The following is a 24420-nucleotide window of genomic DNA, read 5'->3' as shown; positions in this document are numbered from 1 at the left end:
ATGCCGTACCATAAAAAATAAATGCAGCTCAGCTTCCAAACAGGAAACGGAGGTCGTCGTTGTGCCCGATGTCGACCAGCAGCTCTTCCACGTCGCAAAGGATTTCCTCGCTGAAAAGCCCGCCTTTGGTGGGCCTCAGGCCCTCTGCTTGGGCCTCGGCCACGCTCTGTCTTCTTCCCTTCGACAGCTTGTGCAGTCGCTTCGAGGCCTTGCGCAGCGACTTGGCAGTGTTGGCAGGGATCATCAGCTCGCCCCCAAACGAGCCACGAGCTCGCCTCTTTTTCGTTTTCTCCAAAGCTGCCACCGTAGCACGCATTTTTTTGCGTCTGTGATCGCCAAAGCTGTACTTGCGCGTCGCATCTGGATGGGGCTGGTAGTACGTGTTGTTGACCACACCCTTGTTCCTGAAAGCTGACAGCGGAACGCGTCTCTCGTGGAAAAGGTCCCAGTCCACGGACGTGGTTTGCTCCTGCTCTTCATCATCGAACTCGCTGATATTGAGCAGCTCGTCCAGCGCAATAGGCGGTGCACTCGGTTGTGTCTGTGTGCGTTGGCGCTGGCGATTGGCTACACTCATGCGAGTGCCCTTCACCACCGATGTTCGGTTGTCCTGGCCGGGATGCAGGAATCGCGTCGAGATGCCGTCAATAATGCCGAACGGCTTGCGTGTTTTAGAAATAATGAATGTTCCAAGAACAGGCGCTCTGAAATTGTTCTTGGACGACGAGAGGACCTCTTTGGCGCTCTTGCTGCCAATCTTGCGCGTAGAGTGCACAGGAAGCGAGGTATCTTCGTCGGTCTCGTCGCCGTCTCTCTCGCCCACTTTGTCGCCGACGTCCTCCTCAGCGCTCGAATTATCGTGCTCGTCTTCCTTCTCAGACGCGCTGCTGTCCGAAGAGAAAAAATACTGCAGTAACTGGTTTTCGCCGTCGCTGTCGTCCTCGTCAGACACAATCGCATTCATCGGAACCACACCCTGTCCGCGCTTGCCAGAGTAGTGGTCGTAGTCGCTGGTGAAGATGTCGTCGAACGCAGAAACATCGATATCCGCCAGGTCCTCGTCGTCCTCGTCGTCCTCGTCGCTGTCCTCTGGAGCAGGAAGATATTTGACCTTCTCTGGCTTCATCTCCTTGACCCTGACGTGGCCTTCGTCCTGGCCTCCCTCACCATTGTTGGTAGCTTCCTCAACGACGGACGACCGTGGCGTCGCTGCGGACGATGAGTAGTCATTCACGTCGTTGACGTCGTTCACCAAAGCGTCAGTCTCCTCCTTGAGCAAATAGTTATCGTCTTTGAAATAAGGATCGTCTTCGGGCAGCAAAAAATCGTAGTCGTCGTCGCTGTTGCCAAACGCAAGCAGCTCAAGATCGTCGTTATCGTTCTGAAGCGCCTGGATAAGGTCGTTTTTGTCAAACTCGTAGTCTGCGTCAGAGTCGATCTCCTGGTCGTCGAACTTTGGGACCTCCAGACTGACTGTCTCGTCGATAATGGTGGCGTCGTGAAACGTGCCAATGTCCACCTCCTCTCCCAAATCTTCCTCTGCGATCGCGTTGGCGTAGTCCACACGCTCGTCGTCGAGCTGGATGTCTGGCGTCGGGTCCTGAGCCTTGAATTTGCGCTCCTCGTCTTCCAGCACTTGGTCCACTATGTCGTCGTCGAGCTCCTCTTCCTCATCCTCTTCGGCCTCCACGGCCTGCTCCAACGCTTCGAGACGTTTCCTAGAACCTGCCGATTTTGCAGCCTTTTTGGAAGTTTTCTTGCTGCTTTTGCGCGGACTCTTGTGACGAGTAGCAGCCTTCATCGCCCTGGCTCTCTCCTTGGTCAGTTGCACAAAGTCGACATTGTCGTCGTCAGACGAACTCGACTGGTCATCGCTCTCGGAACTGCTAGAGATTATCTCGTCCACTTGTCTGCGAGCAGAGCTGACTCGGTAGTCTCCCTCCGATGCAGTGCTACCCGACTCGGAATCTTCCGACTCCTCACTCGACTCCGACTCCTCTGAGTCGGACACAATGCTAAATCGTCTTCTGGACCGTGAATGCGCACCGCCTGCTGGATGGGGCAGGTGTCTGGGGGCCTGCGATACCCTCTTGGAGGTTACTTGTTTTCTGCCTTTAGCCATGATAGACTATAATACGTTTCGCTCTTATCGGGAATTGCAAGACGGTATATGTTTTGTAGCTCTGGTGTGTCACCGCTGGTATCTCTTGAATGTCGAAAGGTAAGCAATTGGCAGGCCTCGATCGGGTGTTTCTTCTTGTCCTTACTAAAAAAATATCTGAATATTAACTGAAAATTTTCAGATCCTACTTATTGTGCTGAATAAGAAATCGCGTAAAATAATAGATTAGATAGCCACAACCAGCTCACATGGAAACCTCTGACCAAAGCCTCAGATCCAGCACACAAAATTCGGCTTGGTGTTACTGGAGACTGTGCTGGTCCACAAATATGAAGTAGTCTGGCCAAGTGACCACTACTCCTCTCCCGAGAGCTGCCCACACGTCTGCCTGGCGTTGGCACCTAGATACATATTTAAGAGCCGAAAATATTTATTCAATGTTTAAATGTTTTTAGCAACCCACCAGCTATCTTTAAGACAGGCTGTGCGGGCGTATTCGACGACCGGAGTTCGTCCGAAAAAGTGGGGCGCTCTCAAAAAATCGCTGCTGGCCGTTTCAGGGATCGGCCTCGCCGCCTACGGGTACGACTCCGTGCTGGGGGCCGGCGTCACAAACAGGAGTGTTCGGTCCTTGTCCACGCTTTTGTTGATCTCGCTAGACTACAAGCTCAACTTTGAAGAGGACAAGGATGTAGAGGCGTTGCACGAGCGCAACGCGCAAAGGCTATACGATCTTCTCACCACGAACAAGGGGCTATACATCAAGATGGGCCAGATGATAGCCATCCAGGGAATGATGTTCCCGCAGCAGTACCAGAAGAAGTTCAGCCAGCTGTTCGACAAGGCACCGAGGGACGACTGGGAAGTTTGCGACCGGGTTCTTAGACAGGAGCTCGGTCCAAAGTATAGAACTGAGATTTTCGAGACGATCGACGAGACACCCGTCGCGAGCGCGTCGATCGCGCAGGTCCACAAGGCGCGGCTGCGCACGGGCGAAGAGGTGGCCGTCAAGATCCAACACGAGTCTGTGAGCAAGCAGATGTGGCTGGATCTGGCGACTTACCGGTTTGTGATGAAAGTGTACGAGTGGGCGTTCGACATGCCGTTAGCTGCTACCGTGCAGTACGTTTGCAGCAAGATGCGCGAGGAGGTCGATTTTGAGACCGAGATGCGCAACGGCAACCTGATAGCCTCTCTGATCGCGAAGGATCCGGAGTTCAGGAAGACGGTGTACATTCCCAAGAACTTCCCGCAGGCGTCTACGAGACGGGTGCTGACTGCAGAGTGGATAGATGCCGACCCTGTTGGGGACTATCTGAAGCTGAAGGACAAGGGCTACAACATCAAGGCTCTCGTGAACACAATCATCAAAGTGTACTCGCGGCAAGTGTTCTACTGGGGGCTGGTCCATTGCGATCTCCATCCGGGAAATCTGCTGGTGAGGCATTTGCCAGACAAAACGCAGCAGCTCGTGATTTTGGACCACGGTCTGTACGAACACTTTGGAGACAAGTTCAGACGCGAGTACGCGCAGTTCTGGAAGTACACGTTCGAGCTCAACCCGGAGAAAGTCAAGGGCGTGTTGCTTGAGTGGGGCCTTAACGCGGACGACATCATGCTCGGGCTGTCGTCGATGGACCCGTCCAAAAACGAGGCGCTCAAAAAGCACATCGAGGAGCTCAGCAAGAAGTCGTACTTCGAGAGACAGACCATCATCAGAGACAAGATGCGTGAATTCTTCAAAAACTCAGACAAGTTCCCAATGACTCTCACCTTCATTATGCGCAGCATGCGTATAGTGCAGGGGCTGAATAGAAACTTTGGGTCGCCCTGCAATAGAGTCGATATCCTGGCGACCGAGGCGGCGAAGACGGTCAAGCTGTTCGACCTGGAGGACGACAGGTTCCAGTTTGTGCTCAAGCGGTTTGTCACATACAACCTGTTCCGGCTGGCGTCGTTTATCCACTACCACATCAACAAGTTGCGCCGGTACGTGGCCTCGTGGTTCCGGCGAGAGCCGGTGCAGGATCTGGAGGACGTTTATGAGAAACAGATGATCGAGGCCAGCAGGGGAATCGGCTTCGAGAGCGTGCCGACGACGAAAGAGATGCTCGATAGCTGATCTGCACATAGATTCATAAATAAAGATGGCAGTGTTTCTTTTTTTTCCTGGTTTTTCATTCTTATAGGTAATGGCAAAGTGTCTCTGACGGTTTGTTGACATTGATACAATTTGACAGATGGGCTTGGCAGGCCTTCCACATAATGTTCATGTCGAAATTGTCAGGCATCTAGAACTGCCTGACAAGCTGCGGCTGGCGTACTCGTGCACTCTCTTTTACAAGACTGTTGTCCCCCAGATATACTCGCGACTTCTCTATTTGAGCAACGAGACAGTGTGTCCCAAGAACTTCGACGTCGAGCTCATCTCAGACCAATACACTCTTATTGGGAAACACCGGCTGGCAAAGCTACTCCGCGCACTGTCGCAGACCTCGTGTTTGAACTTCCAGTACGCCGACCTGGTCATCGAGCTCTTGTTGCAGGACGCTGAGTCCGAAAGCAAGACCCTTATAGAATGGAGAGAACACTGCCCCCACTTTCCCAACCTTGTCCGGTACAAGTTCCCTGAGAGTGTGGTGATATCTCCGTTGAGCCATTTACAGGCCCCTAATCTCGAGACCCTGAGGGTGGACATGAATTTTTGTCGGGAGACAGAAAAGCACAACGGAATGGTCAGCTTTGTTAACCTGGTACAGCTGCGACGGCTGGTTTTTGCAGGAAAGCTCGGCCCAAACGAGGACATGGTGATTTTCAAGCTGTTGACGACGTATCCGCATGCCATGAAACGGCTGACCGAGCTGAGGTTCGAGGTGGACTCCGAGTCCGGGGACCGCGCGTACAGGCGGGTGGTCGGGGTTATGGCGATCTGGCGCAAGATGGGTTTGCTCTTCAACAACCTGACCAAGCTCGCGCTCCCGCTTACCAACCACTCGACGGCAGTCGTTCTCAACCTTATCAGCAAGCACGTGCACCTCGAGCACCTGACCAGCTTGGAGCTGTTTATAGAGGACGACGGCGGCGTGTTGAATCTCATTAACACGACACAGCATTTGGCGTCGCTTCTCAGGTCCAAAAGCCAGAACCTGCGTGAGCTTTCTATCCATTATAGACTAGTCAAACCGGACAGCGAAAAAAATCACCTGCGCTCCATAATGCTTCTAAAACTTACTGAGACGTTCAAAAACCTTCGCAAGCTCGCGATCGACCTCAAAGTCGAGGGCCTCGACCTTTCTAACCTCCTCATGATGGTGGGGACTCCGCTCTCGAACAACACCTCGTCGCTCAGAGACTTCCGGCTCAACATCGACACGCCGTCGGAAAACCTTGTCGGCAACTTGCTCAACAATCTGGACGACGTCCACGACCTGTTCCCGCAGCTTAACTACGTGTACGACTGCTCTTGCGAGAACTGCAGGCGACTCTGCGACAAAATGGCACACCTCCCGCCAGCTATTGTGAAGGAGGCCATCAGAGTGTCGACAATGATGATCATCGGAAACGAACTAGACTATTTCCAGCGCCAGACAGACACTTCCAAACCATTTGCGCGGTTTTTCCGCTCGGACTTGGGGACCAACGGGTACCTGTTCGACCACTTTGCCGGTCGCCAGCTCAACTCGTCGCTGAAAGTGTTTCCGAATCTCAAAATCTTCGAGGTTTGCGGCCTTATTTACCACAGATGCGGCACTGAGTTTAAGCTGCTGTTTGGACGCCCGTACACAGGGCTCAGTTGGGAATCTGAGGCTTCAGTGGTTGAAATGGGGCTTGTGCTGTCTGGCACTCTGTAGTATGTATACTTATTCTATAATATTGGCTGTGCCAGAAAATAATTTCGACCATGTCTCTTTTCAAAAAAGACCCGGGGCTGAAATCGCTTTCCAATCTCAAATCTTCAGAGCGCAGAAAGCTGTACGCTGCCATTTGCAGCCAGTACGGGCTGAGTGAGGAGGCTCTAGCTAGTGACGGTGTTGCGTCGCTCGTGTTGCCTCCAGAGGTCAAATACGCTGCATTCAAGTCTCCCCATGCTCAGGGCACGCTGTATACCGATCTGGAGGGCGTGCCCATTTGGTTCCGAACACGGGACTCAGAACTAGTTCCAACGCTTTTTACATTGTGGAAATATCCTTACATTGTGCCAATTGTCAACACCCACGAGTACGTTATAGAGCGACTTGTCAACGGCTCGAATCTCATGCTTCCAGGCACGATCCCTCCGTTTCCTGACGACGCCAAACGGGGCAAAGTTGTAGCTGTGGGTGACTACAAAAAGCCCAATGTTGCTGTTGCTGTTGGATACTGCCAAATGGATTTAGGCGGTATGACAGAGGTCGTTGGAACGCACGGCGTAGCCGTTGAGATACTGCACGTCTACCAAGACTGGCTGTTTAGCATGGTTAAGGGAGCAAAGATTCCAGACAAGGTTGATGTTCTGCCAACTAAGGCACCTCTTCAGGAACAGCAGCCTGAGGAAGAGACATTGGAACAGGCTACACAGCAAACTAAAGAAATGGATATCACGACATCGTTGTCCGTCGAGGACATGGACGACCTGTTCCTCCGAGCAACGCTGTATTCGATCAGCCAGGACGCTATAGAAATGCCTATCAGCGCGTCGTTGTTCATGTCCGGCCATGTGTACAAGAACTTCCCTCCCGTGGACAGCAATCTGATCAACATAAAAAAGACGTCGTGGAAAAAGACGGCGAAATATCTCAAAGCGATGGAAAAAGAAGATCTCCTCAAACTTAAAGGCAAGGGTGACGATGTGGTGGTTGTGTCGGTAAACAAGGAGCATGAAAAGGTCAGGAAATTCGAGCCGTACAAAATCAGGAGAAATAAGTCCGGGGAGGCATCAAACAAAAATACAGACTCAACAGAGCTCCAAGTTACGCAGCTGTACAAAGCCCATTCTTCAGCATCTAATTTTCTCCGTCTGTTGGACTCGTCGCAGGATTACTACACTCTCCAAGAGATCAAAGCATTGGTTGGTAAATACATACAAACACGCCAGCTGGTGAGCAAAAACGACCCAAAAAGCATCACCGCGGATGAGCCTCTACAACGGCTGCTCAAAACTACCACGCTCGAGAGAGCCAAGGTGGTGGACGTTTTGGTGAAACAGCATTTCTCGCCGTTTTATAAGGTGAGTCGTGGAGAAGAGTCTACCAAGCCTAAGAAAGGACAGGTTCCTGTTGTCAAAATTGTGGAAGAAATGAAAATCGGACGCAAAGTTATCACCAAAATCATTGGCATGGAGGAGTTTCTGATCGACCCAGAAGAGGTCAGCTCCATCCTGAAAGTGAAATGTTCGGGCTCGACCACTGTCGCTAACAACGTTCAGAATCCAAAGCTTGTGGAAGTCACTGTGCAGGGGCCGCATTTCAAGACGGTCCAGGATCTTCTTTTCAAACAGTACGGGTTGAAGCCAACATGGATCGAGTACGAGAACAAGCTGAAGAAAAAACGCTAATTCACTCGGTCTTGCCAGGTTCCTGCACGAGCTTGAACTGGTTTCCGTACTTCTTGAGAGCCGACTTGATGTTGATCCAATACTGCTTTATCTGAGGAGACACAGAAGGATGGGATAGGAGACCGTCAATTCTCACCTCGAGCTTCTTGAAACACGATTTAGTGGAAATCGATTTCTCGTATCTGAATTTGATGAACGCTCCGTAGACAACCAGAGCAATCCAGAACCTTTTGGACCACAGCAGTGCCCTGACAACAATGTAAGCAAGAGTGGCAATCTCAAAATTGGCGGCGTAATACATAGACAGGTCGTTGTAGTTGGCAACGAAGGAACCTAGCTTGCTGGCGAGAACCTCCTGGTTTTTGAGTCCCAGTTTTGGCAGAATTGCTCCCCGGAAGTATGTGATACAGTGGAAGAACGAGAAAAACACAAAGGGGAAGATTGACAGCGAAATGACAGGCAAAACCAGGAGCAGAGCCAACGCAATCAGGATATATTGGACGTTATCGTCTGCAAGAACCGCCTTGGGGTTGTTCAGTTTCAGGCCGCCTGCCTTCCAGGACTGGTGGATAATGATTCCAAACGACTCAATCACAGACAGGTAAATTAGACTGTAGCTTAGTTTGTGGAAAAAGCCCTTCGATCTGTAAGAAATAAAGTAGACCAGAGAGTAGAAAAGTGTGGCGACGTGGCCGGCAAACCAGGCGAATTGGGCGGTCTGCACTAGCTCAATGAGCTGATCTTTGAGAGGTTTTGCTGGGGCGGCAGGCTTTGGGGTGGACATTTGCAAAATTTCAAAAACGGCGAAACCCAACCAGAAATGAAGACTTAACTTAAAACATTTTTTGCTGCTAACGGTTACTCAATTTTCAGCTTGTGTTTGAAGGCTGTGCTGGCTAAAAAAAATTTATGTACGAAGTCTAGAGCATGAAGCAGAAGAGAGCAAAGCAGTACCGCAAGCAGATCCACCAGTATATCTCGACGTTTAAGTTCAAGCCACCGATCCAGTGCATAGTTGACGATAACGTGATTCTCGAGTGTGAGAGAACCAAGTTCGATGTGATTAAGGCGATTTCCAGGACCGTCCAGACTGAAGTGAAGCTCATGATCACTCAATGTTGCATCAACCACTTATATGAGACTCGCAACCAGCCAGCTATTGACATTGCCAAGAAGATGGAGAAGCGGCGCTGTAACCATAAGGAGACCCAGAGCAGTAAAGACTGCATAGGCTCAATCGTTAACATAGACGGCAAGAACAAGCACAGATATCTGGTGGTAACGCAGGACGAGAGACTGCGCCAGTCTCTGAGAACTGTGCCTGGTGTTCCCCTAATTTACATGAAGCGGTCGGTGATGATCATGGAGCCGATGTCGCCTGTTTCTGAACGGGTGGTCCAGGAGACAGAAGCCAGAAAACTGACGAGCTACTTGAACGATCCGCGTGCGGGAGTGCAGGCGCACGTCGGAGAGGAAAAAATAGAGGAGGAAGGGCCAGCACGAAAGAAACGCAAGGGTCCAAAGGGGCCGAATCCTCTCAGTGTGAAAAAGCCAAAGAAGCCAAAGGAGCCAGAAGAAGGAGGCGGAAAACGGAAAAGAAAGCGGACGCATAAGCGAGGCAGCAGGACAAACGAATCTCCTGAAGCTGGCAACTCCGACGAAAAAGAAAACGTCGAAGTCTCACGCTCTGAGGAACCCAAAGAGAACGCTGAATAGATAGTGGGGCTAGAACAATTTATTTGTTTGTATAGTACACTGGTGGCAATGTCGTTATGTAGGTTATTTCTGCGAAATGTAGAGCACGTTATTTCCTCTGAGAAACACTTCCTCGTAATTTCTGACCTTATTGTTTTCAACCATCTCGACGGTGTCCTTGAGAACGACGTTCATGTAGCCGTCAATGGAGGCGAGGACCCCGTGGTATTCGAGGCCATGCTGGAGCTTGACCACGACCGGCGAGTTTGTCATTTCGGCAAGAAAGTTGGACGTTGACGACATTGGAAAATAAGTCAAGAAAATTTAATTATTTTTGGCCCATGTCTAAACTAGTGCGTACGATCCGGTATTATTCCACGAACCAGGCCGGCGCCCACGCAAAGGCCAAGGTGAGCGGCATGGCGCCAGACGCCAGACTGCTCAACCAGAAACTGAAACAGGAGCGGGATCTGCGGCGAGAACGAAATAAGCTCGCTCTCTCCTCAATCAAGGACATATTTGCCATTTTCTCCCCTACCGCAGGAGACGACGACGAATTTGACACCACCAATTTCGATCCGACGCCCGTGTACAAAAATCCGGAAACGTATTTGAAATTGTCTCTACCAAAACAGCATTACATTCTAGAGGAGCTCGAGGACAAGTTCAAACGCAAATGGACGGGGATCGACAAAGACAAGAAGCGGTTTATGTACTGGCTGGCGTACGGACCCCACGGACCTCGAGAGGGGTTTGTCATAGAGCAGAAGAAGACTGTGGTTCCAGAGAAAAAAGAAGCCAACACTCCTCTTGATCAAATTATTGCAGAAACGGAGTCGCAGAAATATAAAGTCGAGGTCGACGATTACGTGCCGCCGGATCTGCCGTTCCGCGCGCCGTCGGTCCTCAAGTCCGTGAAGCCATCCAAGGACACAATCATATCACCGCTGCCGCCCCGCGATCCGCGCCTTTTCGGTCCCAAAAGACTCGAGCAGTACAAAAAAGACAGAAAAATGAACCCATACAGCCAGTTTGTCCTGGGATTCCTTCTGGGGCTCACGTTCCTCAACTACCGCAAAGACAGAGAGGTGAACAGCACCGGCAAGGTGCCGGACTACGAGTATTTGCAAAATGATGAGCTTTTGCAGATTGACGACCTAAGTAAAAAGCTTGCTCAGGCAGTCAAATAGACATGACTTGTGCTCTAAAGAACTATATGCTATTATGGTCGCTCCTCCTTATCGTCCGCTTCTCCCTTCTCCGAACCGTCGTCCTCCTCGTCCTCGTCTTCCTCGTCGTCCTCCTCGTCGCCCACATCCAGCATGTCCTCTGTCCAGCTCTTCTCGACAGTCTGTCTAACACGCTTGATGTACTGGCTGCGGTGGTCTTTGTACAGGTTGGCGGCCTCCACGTTGGCTGGCGAACTAATATTTGGATCGTTGAGGAGCGACTGGATCGACGTCAAAATCGAAGCAACGTCGTAGGTCGGCGACCATCTGTTCTGCAAGATATCTAAACATAGTTCTCCGGACCCGTAAACGTTAGGATGGAACATCTCAGACGTGAACCGCACATTAGGTGGTTTATTAGGGTATTGCTCATCGAATGTTAGTCGCAGTCTGAACGTTCCGTCCTCGTACGGGGTATCTTGCGGACCTATAATTATTCCATTCCAGATCATCACATTATCGGCTAAAGGAGATGCAGACACACCTCCTGCGGAATCCTGCTGGATCCGCTTGAAATCCCTCATCAGTCTTCTTCTCGCAGGCGTTGACATTTCAGAACCTAGTTTTTGCCAATGGAACGAAAAAGAATATGCTATCAAAATATATATATCCCCCTCGCTTATGTAAGACCTTTTTTTATTCCCTCGCTTCCTTCGCGCTCTGGATAAATCTATCAAGTTGTCCGCCACACTGCATTTAATACGGCAGCTTTGGACAAGTTCGAACGCAGGATACCAAAAAGAGGTACTTGTGCCTTCCATGTTGATGTGGTCCCTGTGCCAAAAAAAAAATTACAAGGAGAGCTCCCATGCCGGGACTCGAACCCGGAATCTTTTGATTAGGAATCAAACGCGTTAACCATTACGCTACATGGGTCCCTGCAAAAAAAAATTCGGGCCTTAGCAATTTTGAGGGGATCGAACTATCGCTTAGTCACTCTTTCTCACCTAATTCCTGTTCTATAAACCGAGCGACGTACCGTGGCGTACCGTATAGAAACTCAATTGCACCTGCATTGCTTAAGATCAGCTGGTCCCGATTGAACATTGAAAAGTCATTAATCTCCAGAACTAGGTATCCAGGGAACAAGCTGGACTTTTGTTTAAATTTCAAACCGTCAAAAGATTCTTGTACTTGGTGATCATTGTAAAACCTCACTGTGAATGAGTGGATCATGATCTCCGAGTTGAGCAGATTCTGCGTAGCTCGGCGGCGCTCCTTGCGCTCAAAAGCAGCAATTGCTTTATAATTCGCGAAGGCAAGAATCTTGTAATTAGCATCACACAAACATAAAGGAAGCGAAGACAAAGTGTTTGATCTGGGGTATATTCGGAGCACTTTTAGCACCTTGTCAATCTTGTAATTGTGGCCGAGCTCGTCCTCGCAAAACACTGGCTCAAGCCAATGCTTGATGTGTGCACTGGCAGTCACGCGGACAGCGTCCCTGGAGGAAGGCGGCATTGCTGAGGCGAGTGAGATCAAGAGCCGGTATGCTTATCTAATTGATGATGTCAGCATACGCATTAGTGAAGACGCAGATCTGAGCTGTAGGATCCGTCCTGTTTGGCTTGGAGATTGCGTGATCAATAATCAGGGTTTATTCAAAGAGCAATTGAGCCAGATATGGCGACCTCAGCTGGGGATGGAAATTTCTAGAAGGATTTAAGTCGTGTGATAAGTGAAAAATTCGACGAAATCAATTTTTTGAAGCTGTCGGTCGTTCTAGTGCGATGAATGGCAATACTATATATATGCATTGAGGTCCAACTGGGCTAAATCTTTTCATAGAATTGTTTTCTACCATTTCTTAGAATAGAATTATAGAAATTAATATGTCTAAAGCAGTCGGTATTGACTTAGGTACTACCTATTCGTGTGTTGCGCACTTTGCCAACGACAGAGTCGAGATTATCGCCAATGACCAAGGTAACAGAACCACTCCATCGTTCGTTGCCTTCACAGACACCGAGAGACTGATCGGTGATGCCGCTAAGAACCAGGCTGCCATGAACCCAGCCAACACTGTCTTCGATGCCAAGAGACTGATTGGTAGAAAGTTTGATGATCCTGAAGTGCAAAACGATGTGAAGCACTTCCCATTCAAGGTCGTCGAGAAGGGTGGAAAGCCACACATCCAGGTCGAGTTCAAGGGTGAAACCAAGGTGTTCACTCCAGAAGAGATCTCCTCTATGGTGTTGACCAAGATGAAGGAGACCGCCGAGTCTTTCCTCGGAACCACCGTTAAGGACGCTGTGATCACTGTTCCGGCTTACTTCAACGATTCCCAAAGACAGGCCACCAAGGATGCTGGTTTGATTGCTGGCCTGAACGTCATGAGAATCATTAACGAGCCTACTGCTGCCGCCATTGCTTACGGTCTGGACAAGAAAAGCCAGGGTGAACAGAACGTTCTGATTTTCGATCTTGGTGGAGGAACCTTCGATGTTTCCCTTCTGTCTATTGAGGACGGTATCTTCGAGGTCAAGGCTACCGCTGGTGACACCCACTTGGGTGGTGAGGACTTCGACAACAGACTTGTCAACCACTTCATCAACGAATTCAAGAGAAAGAACAAGAAGGATATTTCCACCAACCAGAGAGCTCTGAGAAGACTCAGAACCGCCTGTGAAAGAGCCAAGAGAACCCTTTCCTCCTCAGCTCAAACATCGCTGGAGATTGACTCGCTGTACGAGGGTATTGACTTCTACACTTCGATCACCAGAGCCAGATTCGAGGAGCTGTGTCAGGACCTCTTCAGATCCACCTTGGATCCTGTCGAGAAGGTGTTGAAGGACGCCAAGCTGGACAAGTCTCAAGTCAACGAGATTGTGCTTGTTGGTGGTTCCACCAGAATTCCAAAGGTGCAGAAGCTTGTTTCGGACTTCTTCAACGGTAAGGAGCCAAACAGATCCATCAACCCAGATGAGGCCGTTGCCTACGGTGCTGCTGTGCAGGCTGCTATCTTGACCGGTGACACTTCTTCCAAGACCCAAGACCTGCTTCTTTTGGACGTTGCTCCACTGTCGCTCGGTATCGAGACCGCTGGTGGTGTGATGACTAAGCTGATTCCAAGAAACACCACCATTCCAACCAAGAAGTCTGAGATCTTCTCGACCTACTCGGACAACCAGCCAGGTGTGCTCATCCAGGTCTACGAAGGTGAGAGAGCCAGAACCAAGGACAACAACCTGCTTGGTAAGTTCGAGCTCTCTGGCATTCCACCGGCTCCAAGAGGTGTTCCTCAAATTGAGGTCACCTTCGATATCGACGCCAACGGTATTTTGAACGTGTCCGCTGTCGAGAAGGGTACCGGAAAGTCCCAGAAGATCACCATCACCAACGACAAGGGTAGATTGTCGCAGGAGGAGATCGAGAGAATGGTTTCTGAGGCCGAGAAGTACAAGGAGGAGGATGAGAAGGAAGCTAAGAGAATTGCTGCTAAGAACGGTCTTGAGTCTTACGCTTACTCCTTGAAGCAAACTGCTTCTGAGAAGCAATTCGAAGAGAAGGTGGAGGCTTCCAAGAGAGAGGCTTTGACCAAGGCTTGCGATGAAACCATTGCTTGGCTGGACGAGAACCAGACCGCTACTGCTGAGGAGTACGACGACAAGAGAAAGGAGTTGGAGCAAGTCGGTAACGACGTTCTGAAAGACTTGTATGCCGAAGGTGGTATGCCAGGTGGTGCTCCAGGTGGATTCCCAGGTGCCGGTGGTGCTCCATCCACTGAGGAGACACAAGGCCCAACTGTTGAGGAGGTTGATTAGATATAGAGCAAGCTAATGTAATCTGTTACTGTGATAGGAAAAAAAGGATTGGTCAGGATTTGGCTGATCTTGACGGGCAGAGATAGAGCATTGATAGAGATATGCAAAAATAAAAAAAGAGAAAGCACCCAAGCCGGGAGTCGAACCCGGAATCTTTTGATTAGAAGTCAAACGCGTTAACCATTACGCTACTCGGGCGAATTCTGCCTCTAGAGGCGCGCGACTCGACTTGTTTGCGCAAACTGTGCGTAGAGAAATAAAAGAAGAAATAAAATATTAATCCGCCAACGTCGATGTCTAAACAAATTAAGCAACTAGGGGATGACGTCTGGAAGACGAAAGTCGAGAAGGTGAACTCAGAACTGTTCACTCTCACTTACGGGTCGATCGTCGCGCAGCTGTGCCGCGACTTTAATAACAATTACGAGGAGGTCAACGCGCAAACCTACAAAATGGGCTACAACATAGGCGTGCGTTTGATTGACGAGTTTCTACAAAAAACGCAACTCTCGCGATGCAGCAGTTTCCGCGACACGGCCGAGATCGTGTCCAAAGTTGGTTTCAAGATGTTTTTGAATGTAGTGCCTAACATCACTAATTGGACCTCAGACATGACTACGTTTAGTCTCATTCTTACAGAAAACCCTCTGGCAGACTTCGTGGAGCTGCCCGACGACGGAAAGGCAGCCAAGGAGCTGTGGTACTCGAATATCCTCTGCGGTGTTCTGAGAGGCGCTTTGGAGATGGTCCAGCTAGATTGCGAAGTTGGGTTTATCAGCGATGTTTTACGAGGCGACGAGACAACAGAGCTACGTGTGCGGCTGGTGCGAGTGCTCAAAGAGGAGATTCCTGCTGGCGAGGAATAAATGAATGAAATGGCATCCTCAGTCATAGTTGTCTATCATTGTGATCAGGTAATGTAGATAAGGATAGAAAAAGACTCATCATTGGTAGCCATTTGTTCATTCTGCCAACGCACCGTCCTCCTGGACTGAACTTTTGCAGTGGACAAAGTCTAAATAATAAATTGTAATTTTTTTCTTCCACTTATTTATATTTCAAACTTTTCTGTCTCCGTTCTTATGGTTAATAAATAAAGGTACCAATCTATCATCATGGCTAGCTCAAGCGCAGATAATTTGGCTGCTATTGCATCCGCTGACGACGGTAGCGTTTCTCTATCCACCCGTGCTCAGGAGGGATTGGACAACTACATACGCAACTTGTCTCTGAATGACGAACAGAAACCGAATGGAATGGATGAAGAGCCACTCCAGGACACAGATCAACAACAAGACCAGGTTGGCAGCTTTGCTGTAGCTGACGACGAAATTGATTCTGTCGCGTCATTCTCCGACCACACAGCCGTTGAGTCCCCTTTAGAGACCACTCCTCCGTTAGAGGTTCACCGTTCTTCCGTTCCGGATACGCAGTCTGCGCAGTCCGGGAACTCCATCGATGACATCTCGCGCTCCATCGACGAGTTTGCTAGCGGTCTGGCGGGCGAGGACGCCAGGCAGATGGCAAACGAGGAGTTTGAGCAAGATCTGGCTGAGCCAGAAAATAGTCCGCAGACTAAGCCTGGAACTGGCGCAGAGGAGTTTAGGGGACAGTTTTTGAACGACTTCGATACCAGCGAGGAGCATTCAGAGATACATAACGATACCATTCGCACCTCGTTCGACGCATCAACAGACGCTTCGTCAAGCCGGGCTCCCGACGAACACTCGTCGTTGTCGTACTCTTCTCTACCTTCGAATTCACCCTCAGACAGGTTTTCCTGGCAACAGAACGACGACCAGTTCTCATTTGCGGGCCACGAAACACGGTCTGTGAGCTCGTCGGGCTCGTTGTCGACCAGACGCACCTACGACTTGTCAGATAGCTACTCCGAAAGCGTGCCCGGAGAAGATTCCGAGGCCGACCAGTTCAGACAGGTTTTTGTGCGCCAGAACACAAAGGACACCGTGAGATTGGTGAAGTCAGAGACTCTGGGGTCTTCAGTGTACGAAGACCTCAGAAGCGAGCGCTACCAGGGAAGGATTCCTATTGCCAAGCCTCCAATTCGGCAGACCCGTGTGCGATCCATGCTTATTGACGAAGTGCCGGAGCCTCGCACCAACAGCCGAGTTGCAAGCGAGACATCGCAAGATACCAAGGAAACAAAAGAGACTGTCAAGGAGGCCCCTGTCATAACGGCGTTTCCCGACGCGGACCTGAAAAAAATCATGCAGCTGCCAACAACTGAAAAACGACTCGCAGCGCTGCAGAAAGCACGACAGGAGCTCATGGAGTACGACACGGGGCTTTCCGGGTATCTGCACGAGGCCATCAAGGCCGGCTCCAAGTCGTTCGCCAACACCGACTCGCAGTTGGGACCAAACGTGCTGAACGCGTTCAAAAACTCGGACCAGTACCATTCGAGCACGCCGTCAACCGCAGAGCTGGCAAACGATCTTCTGCGCACCTCCTCCGTGATCAAACAGAAGGGACGCAACTTGCTACGGAAAATACATCTGAAATAAGTACATTACTGGCGTTCTTGCAGCTGCCCGCCTGCTACACGCACCTGCAAATCCATGAGCTCCTTCAGCCGGTGGCAGCCTTCTATGCCCAGACTGATCAGTCTTTCTAGCTTGTCGAGCGGCAGCTTGTCCTCGCAGAGGGTCAAGTTCAGCTTGTCGGAGTCGCCAACCACACCGATCGTGATGAAACTGAGATCGTTTTCCTCGAGCGCGTTCATGTCCAGCAGCGGTGTCTGGTCGTACAGTCCCACGCTCACGGCACTGACGTAGTCGTATAGCGAGATCCCGGCGTCGATCAGCGCCAGCGTGATGGCGTTACAGAAACAGGCCAGCAGGCCGCCGTCCATCGCCAGCACCGTGAGGTTAATGTCGATGGCTGTTCGTGGATAATTTTTCAGCACTATAGTTTTCATGAAGCAACGTTTGAGAATAATGCTAATCTCCTGTAATCGTCTATCGTTCTTTGGTCTTTTTTTCCTCTCGTAAGAGGCAAACGGCGGGTAGTTGATGTTGAGAGATAGCACTGGCCCGTTGGGATCTAGCTTTGTTCCTGCGGCGAGGTTCGCCCCATGTTCCATCGGGCCCTTCACCAGACATAACACCTTGGAATTTCCCTGCTGGACGTACGACGACCCGTCCGCTGCGTTCGGATGTGTGTTTGTCTGGCACTCAAACCTTCTAAGCTCGTTCCATCGTCTTCCGTCGACCCTGAGGCCTTCAGGCGAGTACAGCTCGAGCCTGCTCATTAAATATATTTTTTAGAGTTTTAAATTTTTCTGGCTGCTACACATAGATGCTGGAGTCGTCAGTGGACTGGGACTTGCTGGCTCAGACATGGGATAAAATAAAGAGCTGTGTGATTTGGTTCAACGTGAGTATCTGATTGGATTTCTGGGCTAACTGTGCAGTACACCGTGTCGATGATCATCATCACGCCATGGCTGCTCTGTATTCTTGCAGATCTGGTGGTGTACATTTTCCGCGTGTGCTTGGACGCTGTTGTCTACTGTCTTGAAAAAGTCCTGTGCCGGGGTAAGGCTGCAAAGGCCGTCAAAACCGAGTGAGCATCAGGCTTGTGGATCTTGTGCCGTTTACTATTTTAGGTATGTAAAATCGCCGCGACAAAATTATTTATTAAACTATGAGTGACCAAGAAACATCCGAGGCAACCACCAAAGTAGACCTCAAGGAGGAGGAGAAGGTTTCTCAGGAGACGCCAGAGCCGGCACCGGCTGCTGAGAAGGCTGAAGGTGCGTCTTCTGAGGCTGCCCCACCGCCAATGCCTAAAAGGCCGGTATCTGCAGCCGAACGGGCGATCCAAGATCTCAAGGAGGCGTTTCCAACCGTGGAGGAAAAGTACGTGAAAATGGCCCTCATTGCGTCGCAGGGCCAGTTGGATCCTGCCTTCAATGCGCTGCTGTTTTTGTCGGACCCTTCGTCGGACATTGCAGTGCCTGTTGTGGAGGCCAAGCCAAAGTTGCCATCGAAGGACACGTTTGAGAAACGGCGGCAGTTGGAGTCGGACGAGGCGCTGGCGCGTCGGCTGGCCCGCGAATACGAGAAACGCGGCTCTCGCTCCAAAGCCCCGCCTCCAAAGCCTAAGAAGAAGCCTGTCTGGGCTGCGATCGAGGACGAGTCTGACTCCGAGGAGGACTTTGTCGAGTCGCTGGCGAAAAACGTGGAGGGGGCCAAGAACGCCGTTGGCGGCTGGATGAGCAACCTGGCCAAGAAACTCCAGACAACAGAGGGCGGCACTGCGCAGCAGGGCCAGGGCGAGAACCAGCTGTTCAACGCGTTTGGCAGGAAATCCAGCATGCAGTCCAACAGAAGCCGCGAGGACAGTCAGACCCCGCCTCCGCCTCCTGTGAGACCGCCACGGCCGCAGAAAACGAGCTTTGGGGCTGAGTCGCGCAAGAGCAAGGAGCTGGAGGAGCAAGTCGAAGGAATAAAGCTTGAGGACGCTACAACGGATACGAAACAGAAACACGAGCCGATCTCGGTGATCCAGCCGGAACCGGTTGTGGACGATACGTTTGCTGTGGACGACAGCGACGAGGAGGAGGACAAGAAAGAGTAGCGTTCTCTATGTTTTCAGTATTAAGGAATGTGTGCTAAAAATCCGCTGTCTTTGTAGCGGCCGTCGTTCATCACAGTCTTCATCACGCCCAGGAGCACCTCCACCTGGATCGTCTCCACGGGGAAATTCTCTCCGTCGACGGAAATGTAGCTGGTGCGGCCCTGTTCGAGCATCGGCACCAGTTTCAACGACTCCACCTTCATATGGTCCACGTGGTCGTGCCAAACGTGCATTCCCTTATCGAGCTGGAGCAGACTGTGCGCAGACTTCCACACCTGTGCGCGGCCGTCGAAAAGCACAAGGTCGATCGCCCCGTCGTTCGGCAGCGCAGCAGGGAAGAAGTCCACGTCCTTGGAGATGTACGGTAGCTTTCCCGCATAAAATATGGATAAGTTCTGTGTGACGTTGTCGTCCAACCATTCCCAGCCTGCTGGTAGCTGGTTGTCGTCAAACAGTTGTCCGTCAAAATACTTCGGCTTTAGTGCGTCCTCGTCTAGCAGTCTGGTCACACCATGCTGCTGGTACTGTGACTTGTAACGTTCCAAGAGCTCCTGTTTGTCGTTGGTGATCCGCTTGACTGCCACGCGGCACGGAAACTGCTTCCTGCGCAGAATCTTGAACGCCACGCCAATATCGAAGCGAATCTCGCCGATGAAACGCATCCACTCGGTGCCTATGTCTGCCTCGGCGATGACGCCGTAGGTCTGGCTCAAGAATGAGACGCGCAGACCGGCGCTCTTGGAGCAGATAAGCATCAGATCGCTGCGCACCGTGTGGCCCTTGATGATTTCCAGAGTCGCCAGTCCCGGCTTCAAAGTGCCCAGACACGAGAGAGCCATGGCGTTACCGGATCCGCACGGAGTCTGCGCGATAAAAAGCCTTTCAAAGGCCCGAACGCGGTCTTCGCGACTATATATGCCGTTGAGCACTTCGTGCGGAATGCCGTCACCAGAAGCACATATGACTCCGTCGTACTTGTTGATATCCACATGTTTCATGTATTCTGTAGCATGGCCTGTGTATTCCGTCTTGACAAGCTCGACGTGGTACCGGGCAGCGCTCAAAATAGGCTCCACCTCGTGCGCATACAGATGAATGGCCTTGCCCTTGCCGCTGTGCGGATTCACAAATACAATGACGGACTTCTTGGGCTCAGAATTTGCGTACGCCAGAGCCATCAGCTGCGACACAGCACTCTTCGATCCCGGCTCGTTCGACTGCTTTCCGCCGGTTACATCCGCCACAACGGTGCGGACCTTCAAATGCGAATCCTGCTGCTCTACATATGTGATCTCCACGCTCTCATTTAGAGCTCCTTCTACCCAGACAATGTTTTTGAACGGGATAAGCGTACCGCTGGAAAGTTCTTCAAAACCGTTTTTGTCAGCCAGCTCAGACGGACTGCAGCAAAACAAGCCAGCACTGCTGGTCTCAGAGCTTGTTTGGTCCATTAAAAGACCGTGGTCTGTTATCTTGGCCAAAACCATTATGAAATCTTTTTCTTACGCACAGCCCAAATTATTATTTCATGATTCGTTACATAGTCCTATTTAATTACCATACGCAGAAAACCCGCCAAAGGTCGACGTCGGAAGCGGATACCGCTGGAAAAGCTTCGACTTCTTAGCCCGTCTGGCCCCTGGCGTCCGTGTGAGGAACTGCGTGGGGATCTTGTTCTCGATCGAGATCGAGCTCGTGGTAAAGTCCACCTTGATCTCCGGCTCTTTCGAGATCTCCTCCGTCACGAACCGGAGCCAGTACTCCTCAAAGTCCTCGTCAGCCATGCCGGCCGACTTCGTGGCCTTGAGAAAGTTGTGCAGCTCCTCCAGTGTCATCTCTTTGCCGTTCTTGCGGCGCAGAATATCCAGCGTAAAGTCGGTCATTAACTTGATCTTCTCGAGACGTTTCTCGTCATAGACGCATTGCTCCATCCGAGGAATTAGACCTAACAGCGACTGCCACGGTCTTGAAACAGTGTACCCGCTCTTGCACTCCAGCTTCGAGTCGTATTTGCAGATTGCGTGCTCCGGACACGGAACGCAGCGCGGTTTGAGCTGCTCCAAAAACGCATCGGCTTTATTTGCGAGCTGCGTCAACAATGGACTTTCTGTAGGCGTGTACGACCGTACACTCCTTATCTCGCCTTCCCGACCACAAAATCCAACGTCAACGGCCATCGAGCGGTAGAAAAAAAGCGACGACAAAATTGGTAGCAATAAAAGTGCATACTTGTAATGCCATTTTTGAGCAGGCTTTGACTCTATCTCGCCAGGAGACTCGGTCACAGTGATGGTCTCCTCTATCGTCTCTGTCTCTACCATCTCTGTTTGCTGTTGGTCATCAGCTTGCACAACCTCGCACACCTCGCTCTGCCGCACCTTGACCTCTGCTTCCTCCACTTCGGTGTCCGAGCTGTCAGCATCCGAGATTGATTCCTTTCGCATCGTTTTTGCAGCGCTCGCTATCGTGCGCTCATCATCTCCACTCTCGTCGTCCAGAATCCTATCAGGTCCCGCCAGCATTTCGTCAAGAAAAGACGGAACCTGAACATCTTCGACTGCCTCGAACGTGTTCTCCATCTCGTTTTCAGTCTTCTCGAGTTTTGGCTGCTCCTTTTTAGGACTCACAAGTCTCGCAAGGATATCAGAAATGTCACCCTCCTCAACCGGGCTTTCAGACTCAAACTTCTCCAAAGACAGTGGCGACTTCATGGAGTTAGTTGGCTTTCCTTCCTCCATTCTGCTGACGGTTGGCGACTCAGCATCGTCGGAGACGGCGTTCTCTTCCGTGTTTCTGTTCTTCCTATGCAGCTTCTTCCTTTTAGGAGTGGCCGCCTCGGAACCTCGTTTTTGCGGGACAGTCTGGTCTGGAGCAGGGCTCAGACTTTTGCGCGATCTTTTGTCGGGAGTCGAGTTTCTGGAGCTTTTCGCGCTTCGCTTAGACGAAGTGTTGGCCTCGTCTATCTCGACGCTATTTTCGATACTTCTCTTGTAGTCTTCGAGCCACTTGGCCGCGTTAGGGCGAATATACTCTTCATACAACTGGATCAGCTCAGATTTCTTCGCGCTGGACGGGTACTCAATTTGTCTGTCAACGAGAATCGATCTCAGACGCGGCACAGTCACCTTGTGGGGGTCAAAGTCTGGATCGAGGTACTCCACGTTATCCATGACTGAAAGAACGATATTGTTTATGTTTATGTTTAGTTTTTAAAACATATCTGAACCCATTTGCAAATTGACAGAAAGTAGTGGAGCAAAAAAAAATTTTCCAAATCCATCCTTAATTTATTATAGCTTAATGTCGAACCCTAACCAGCAAAACAGCCAGGACGACTTGTCTCAGGGGATGCAAAACTTGAACGTGGGGGGCCAGCAATTCAACCCGAATGCGGCTCCTTCGTTTGTTCCCGGCCAGTTTGGACAGCAATTTGGACAATATCAGCAATTTAATCAATACCAACAATACAATCAGCAATACGGCCAGTACCAGCAATATGGCCAGTACGTGCCGCCACAGCCATTTGGCTACGATTCCCGCGACCCATATGGTGCTCAGCCGCAACAACAAAGCAACCAGATGTCTTTGGAAGAGTACCAGAAACAGCAACAGGAGTCGCTGAACAAGAGCACCAAGCCGAAGACCAAGCTGAAGCTGAACTTGAACAGCAGCACCGTTAAGGCGCCAGGTAAGAAGAAGGAAGAGCCTAAAAATGAGGAGCCAAAGGAAACAAAGCAAGAGCCAAAACAGGAGCCAAAACAGGATACCAAGCAGGATACCAAGCAGGAGATCAAGGCGGAGGTCAAGGCCGCCCCAAAGCCAGGACCAAAGGTCGACGCCAAGTCTGACACCAAGACTGTCTCCAAGCCACAAAAGACAGACAAGTCTGTTGCTCCATCTTCTGTCATCAAGGAACAAGAGCAACAGCTGGACGAGTCTGTTCTGCAGGATATGTTTGGCGGAAAAGACCACATGTCGATCATCTTCATGGGCCACGTGGATGCCGGAAAGAGTACCATGGGAGGTAATATTCTATATCTGACTGGAGCAGTTGACAAGAGGACAGTGGAGAAGTACGAAAGAGAGGCGAAGGAGGCCGGAAGACAAGGTTGGTATTTGTCCTGGATTATGGACACCAATAAGGAGGAGAGAAACGACGGTAAGACAATCGAGGTTGGAAAGTCCTACTTCGAGACGGAAAAGAGAAGGTACACTATTCTGGATGCTCCAGGCCACAAGCTGTACATTTCTGAGATGATTGGAGGAGCTTCCCAGGCAGATGTTGGTATTTTGGTTATTTCTGCCCGTAAGGGAGAATACGAGGCCGGTTTCGAGAGAGGAGGACAATCCAGAGAGCACGCTATTCTCGCCAAGACGCAAGGTGTCAATAAGTTGGTTGTGGTGATCAACAAGATGGACGATCCTACAGTCAACTGGTCTGAGGAGAGATACAACGAGTGCATCAGCAAGCTGTCTGCTTACTTGAAGGGTGTTGGATACCAGAAGAATGACGTTGTTTTCATGCCTGTGTCTGGCTACACCGGTGCAGGGTTGAAGGACCGTGTCAAGCCGGAAGAGTGTCCTTGGTACACCGGGCCTTCTCTGCTGGAGTTCCTTGACAATATGCCTCTTGCTGCTAGAAAGATAAATGATCCGTTCATGCTGCCAATCTCCGGTAAGATGAAGGACCTGGGTACGGTCGTCGAGGGTAAGATCGAGTCTGGACACGTCAAGAAGGGGCAACAGCTGTTAATGATGCCAAACAAGATACAGGTCGAGGTGCTGACCATCTACAACGAGACCGAGGCAGAGGTTGACACAGCCGTTTGCGGAGAGCAGGTGAGAATGAAATTGAAGGGTGTTGAGGAAGAAGAGGTGTCTGCCGGTTACGTGCTTTCTTCCACGCTTAACCCAGTCAAGACCGTGACGCGATTCGAGGCGCAAATTGCCATTGTCGAGCTCAAGTCGATTCTATCATCGGGATTTTCATGTGTGATGCACGTCCACACCGCCATTGAAGAGGTTACATTCACAAAGCTGCTGCACCACTTGCAAAAGGGAACCAATAGAAAGTCCAAGAAGCCTCCTGCATTTGCTAAGCAAGGCATGAAGATCATTGCCGAGCTGGAGACCGCCATGCCAGTTTGTCTCGAGACATACGAGGACTATCCACAGCTGGGCAGATTCACCCTGAGAGACCAGGGCCAGACCATTGCTATCGGAAAGGTTACCAAGCTATTGTAAGTAAGAATGATGAATGAGCTACCATATAAGAGAACATGTATTACGACAAGGTGCAATATTTTTAGTCTGATTTCTCAGTTCCACTGTCTACGGTGTATGACACTCTGCTTTTGTGCTGCTGTCACGACATATAGCGTATGAATGCTATCGCTTGTCTGTATGTCACAACCCAAGACAGTAATCCGTCAACAAGTTCTCTCTTTAGCTCAGTTGGAAGAGCATGAGACTGTA

The 24420-nt window shown here is 50.6% G+C and overlaps 18 protein-coding genes across 18 annotated transcripts; 10 read left to right on the top strand and 8 right to left on the bottom strand.

Annotated features, from left to right (window-relative positions):
• Positions 1-28: 28 nt before the first annotated feature.
• KL911_003203 (uncharacterized protein) lies at positions 29-2122 on the bottom strand (the record flags this gene model as incomplete). Its single annotated transcript, XM_043198358.1, has 1 exon — positions 29-2122. One exon carries the CDS (start codon positions 2120-2122, stop codon positions 29-31), a length of 2094 nt encoding a protein of 697 aa, XP_043054154.1.
• Positions 2123-2567: 445 nt separating this feature from the next.
• Positions 2568-4244, top strand: KL911_003202 (uncharacterized protein; the record flags this gene model as incomplete). Its single annotated transcript, XM_043198357.1, has 1 exon — positions 2568-4244. One exon carries the CDS (start codon positions 2568-2570, stop codon positions 4242-4244), a length of 1677 nt encoding a protein of 558 aa, XP_043054153.1.
• Positions 4245-4362: 118 nt separating this feature from the next.
• KL911_003201 (uncharacterized protein) lies at positions 4363-5973 on the top strand (the record flags this gene model as incomplete). The annotated part of the gene is made up of 1 exon (XM_043198356.1): positions 4363-5973. One exon carries the CDS (start codon positions 4363-4365, stop codon positions 5971-5973), a length of 1611 nt encoding a protein of 536 aa, XP_043054152.1.
• Positions 5974-6023: 50 nt separating this feature from the next.
• KL911_003200 (uncharacterized protein) lies at positions 6024-7655 on the top strand (the record flags this gene model as incomplete). Its single annotated transcript, XM_043198355.1, has 1 exon — positions 6024-7655. The coding sequence occupies one exon, from the start codon at positions 6024-6026 to the stop codon at positions 7653-7655; it is 1632 nt and encodes a 543-aa protein (XP_043054151.1).
• A 1-nt stretch (position 7656) lies between these two features.
• On the bottom strand, positions 7657-8439 carry KL911_003199 (uncharacterized protein; the record flags this gene model as incomplete). The annotated part of the gene is made up of 1 exon (XM_043198352.1): positions 7657-8439. The coding sequence occupies one exon, from the start codon at positions 8437-8439 to the stop codon at positions 7657-7659; it is 783 nt and encodes a 260-aa protein (XP_043054150.1).
• A 143-nt stretch (positions 8440-8582) lies between these two features.
• Positions 8583-9371, top strand: KL911_003198 (uncharacterized protein; the record flags this gene model as incomplete). Its single annotated transcript, XM_043198351.1, has 1 exon — positions 8583-9371. One exon carries the CDS (start codon positions 8583-8585, stop codon positions 9369-9371), a length of 789 nt encoding a protein of 262 aa, XP_043054149.1.
• A 63-nt stretch (positions 9372-9434) lies between these two features.
• On the bottom strand, positions 9435-9653 carry KL911_003197 (uncharacterized protein; the record flags this gene model as incomplete). Its single annotated transcript, XM_043198350.1, has 1 exon — positions 9435-9653. The coding sequence occupies one exon, from the start codon at positions 9651-9653 to the stop codon at positions 9435-9437; it is 219 nt and encodes a 72-aa protein (XP_043054148.1).
• A 38-nt stretch (positions 9654-9691) lies between these two features.
• KL911_003196 (uncharacterized protein) lies at positions 9692-10540 on the top strand (the record flags this gene model as incomplete). Its single annotated transcript, XM_043198349.1, has 1 exon — positions 9692-10540. One exon carries the CDS (start codon positions 9692-9694, stop codon positions 10538-10540), a length of 849 nt encoding a protein of 282 aa, XP_043054147.1.
• Positions 10541-10572: 32 nt separating this feature from the next.
• On the bottom strand, positions 10573-11130 carry KL911_003195 (uncharacterized protein; the record flags this gene model as incomplete). Its single annotated transcript, XM_043198348.1, has 1 exon — positions 10573-11130. The coding sequence occupies one exon, from the start codon at positions 11128-11130 to the stop codon at positions 10573-10575; it is 558 nt and encodes a 185-aa protein (XP_043054146.1).
• A 382-nt stretch (positions 11131-11512) lies between these two features.
• Positions 11513-12040, bottom strand: KL911_003194 (uncharacterized protein; the record flags this gene model as incomplete). Its single annotated transcript, XM_043198347.1, has 1 exon — positions 11513-12040. One exon carries the CDS (start codon positions 12038-12040, stop codon positions 11513-11515), a length of 528 nt encoding a protein of 175 aa, XP_043054145.1.
• A 371-nt stretch (positions 12041-12411) lies between these two features.
• Positions 12412-14343, top strand: KL911_003193 (uncharacterized protein; the record flags this gene model as incomplete). Its single annotated transcript, XM_043198346.1, has 1 exon — positions 12412-14343. The coding sequence occupies one exon, from the start codon at positions 12412-12414 to the stop codon at positions 14341-14343; it is 1932 nt and encodes a 643-aa protein (XP_043054144.1).
• A 293-nt stretch (positions 14344-14636) lies between these two features.
• KL911_003192 (uncharacterized protein) lies at positions 14637-15209 on the top strand (the record flags this gene model as incomplete). Its single annotated transcript, XM_043198345.1, has 1 exon — positions 14637-15209. The coding sequence occupies one exon, from the start codon at positions 14637-14639 to the stop codon at positions 15207-15209; it is 573 nt and encodes a 190-aa protein (XP_043054143.1).
• A 249-nt stretch (positions 15210-15458) lies between these two features.
• KL911_003191 (uncharacterized protein) lies at positions 15459-16868 on the top strand (the record flags this gene model as incomplete). Its single annotated transcript, XM_043198344.1, has 1 exon — positions 15459-16868. One exon carries the CDS (start codon positions 15459-15461, stop codon positions 16866-16868), a length of 1410 nt encoding a protein of 469 aa, XP_043054142.1.
• Positions 16869-16873: 5 nt separating this feature from the next.
• On the bottom strand, positions 16874-17614 carry KL911_003190 (uncharacterized protein; the record flags this gene model as incomplete). The annotated part of the gene is made up of 1 exon (XM_043198343.1): positions 16874-17614. The coding sequence occupies one exon, from the start codon at positions 17612-17614 to the stop codon at positions 16874-16876; it is 741 nt and encodes a 246-aa protein (XP_043054141.1).
• Positions 17615-18009: 395 nt separating this feature from the next.
• KL911_003189 (uncharacterized protein) lies at positions 18010-18945 on the top strand (the record flags this gene model as incomplete). The annotated part of the gene is made up of 1 exon (XM_043198341.1): positions 18010-18945. The coding sequence occupies one exon, from the start codon at positions 18010-18012 to the stop codon at positions 18943-18945; it is 936 nt and encodes a 311-aa protein (XP_043054140.1).
• A 20-nt stretch (positions 18946-18965) lies between these two features.
• On the bottom strand, positions 18966-20432 carry KL911_003188 (uncharacterized protein; the record flags this gene model as incomplete). Its single annotated transcript, XM_043198340.1, has 1 exon — positions 18966-20432. The coding sequence occupies one exon, from the start codon at positions 20430-20432 to the stop codon at positions 18966-18968; it is 1467 nt and encodes a 488-aa protein (XP_043054139.1).
• Positions 20433-20495: 63 nt separating this feature from the next.
• Positions 20496-22115, bottom strand: KL911_003187 (uncharacterized protein; the record flags this gene model as incomplete). Its single annotated transcript, XM_043198339.1, has 1 exon — positions 20496-22115. The coding sequence occupies one exon, from the start codon at positions 22113-22115 to the stop codon at positions 20496-20498; it is 1620 nt and encodes a 539-aa protein (XP_043054138.1).
• Positions 22116-22245: 130 nt separating this feature from the next.
• KL911_003186 (uncharacterized protein) lies at positions 22246-24189 on the top strand (the record flags this gene model as incomplete). Its single annotated transcript, XM_043198338.1, has 1 exon — positions 22246-24189. One exon carries the CDS (start codon positions 22246-22248, stop codon positions 24187-24189), a length of 1944 nt encoding a protein of 647 aa, XP_043054137.1.
• Between the last annotated feature and the right edge of the window lie 231 nt (positions 24190-24420).

This window comes from Ogataea haglerorum (assembly GCF_019207285.1).
Source record: "Ogataea haglerorum isolate 81-453-3 chromosome Unknown 81-453-3_NODE_8_length_489951_cov_95.815404, whole genome shotgun sequence".
NCBI classification, from domain to species: Eukaryota; Fungi; Ascomycota; class Pichiomycetes; order Pichiales; family Pichiaceae; genus Ogataea; species Ogataea haglerorum.
Note: the sequence above shows the minus strand (reverse complement) of the source record. Positions and strands in the feature narration are given on the sequence as shown.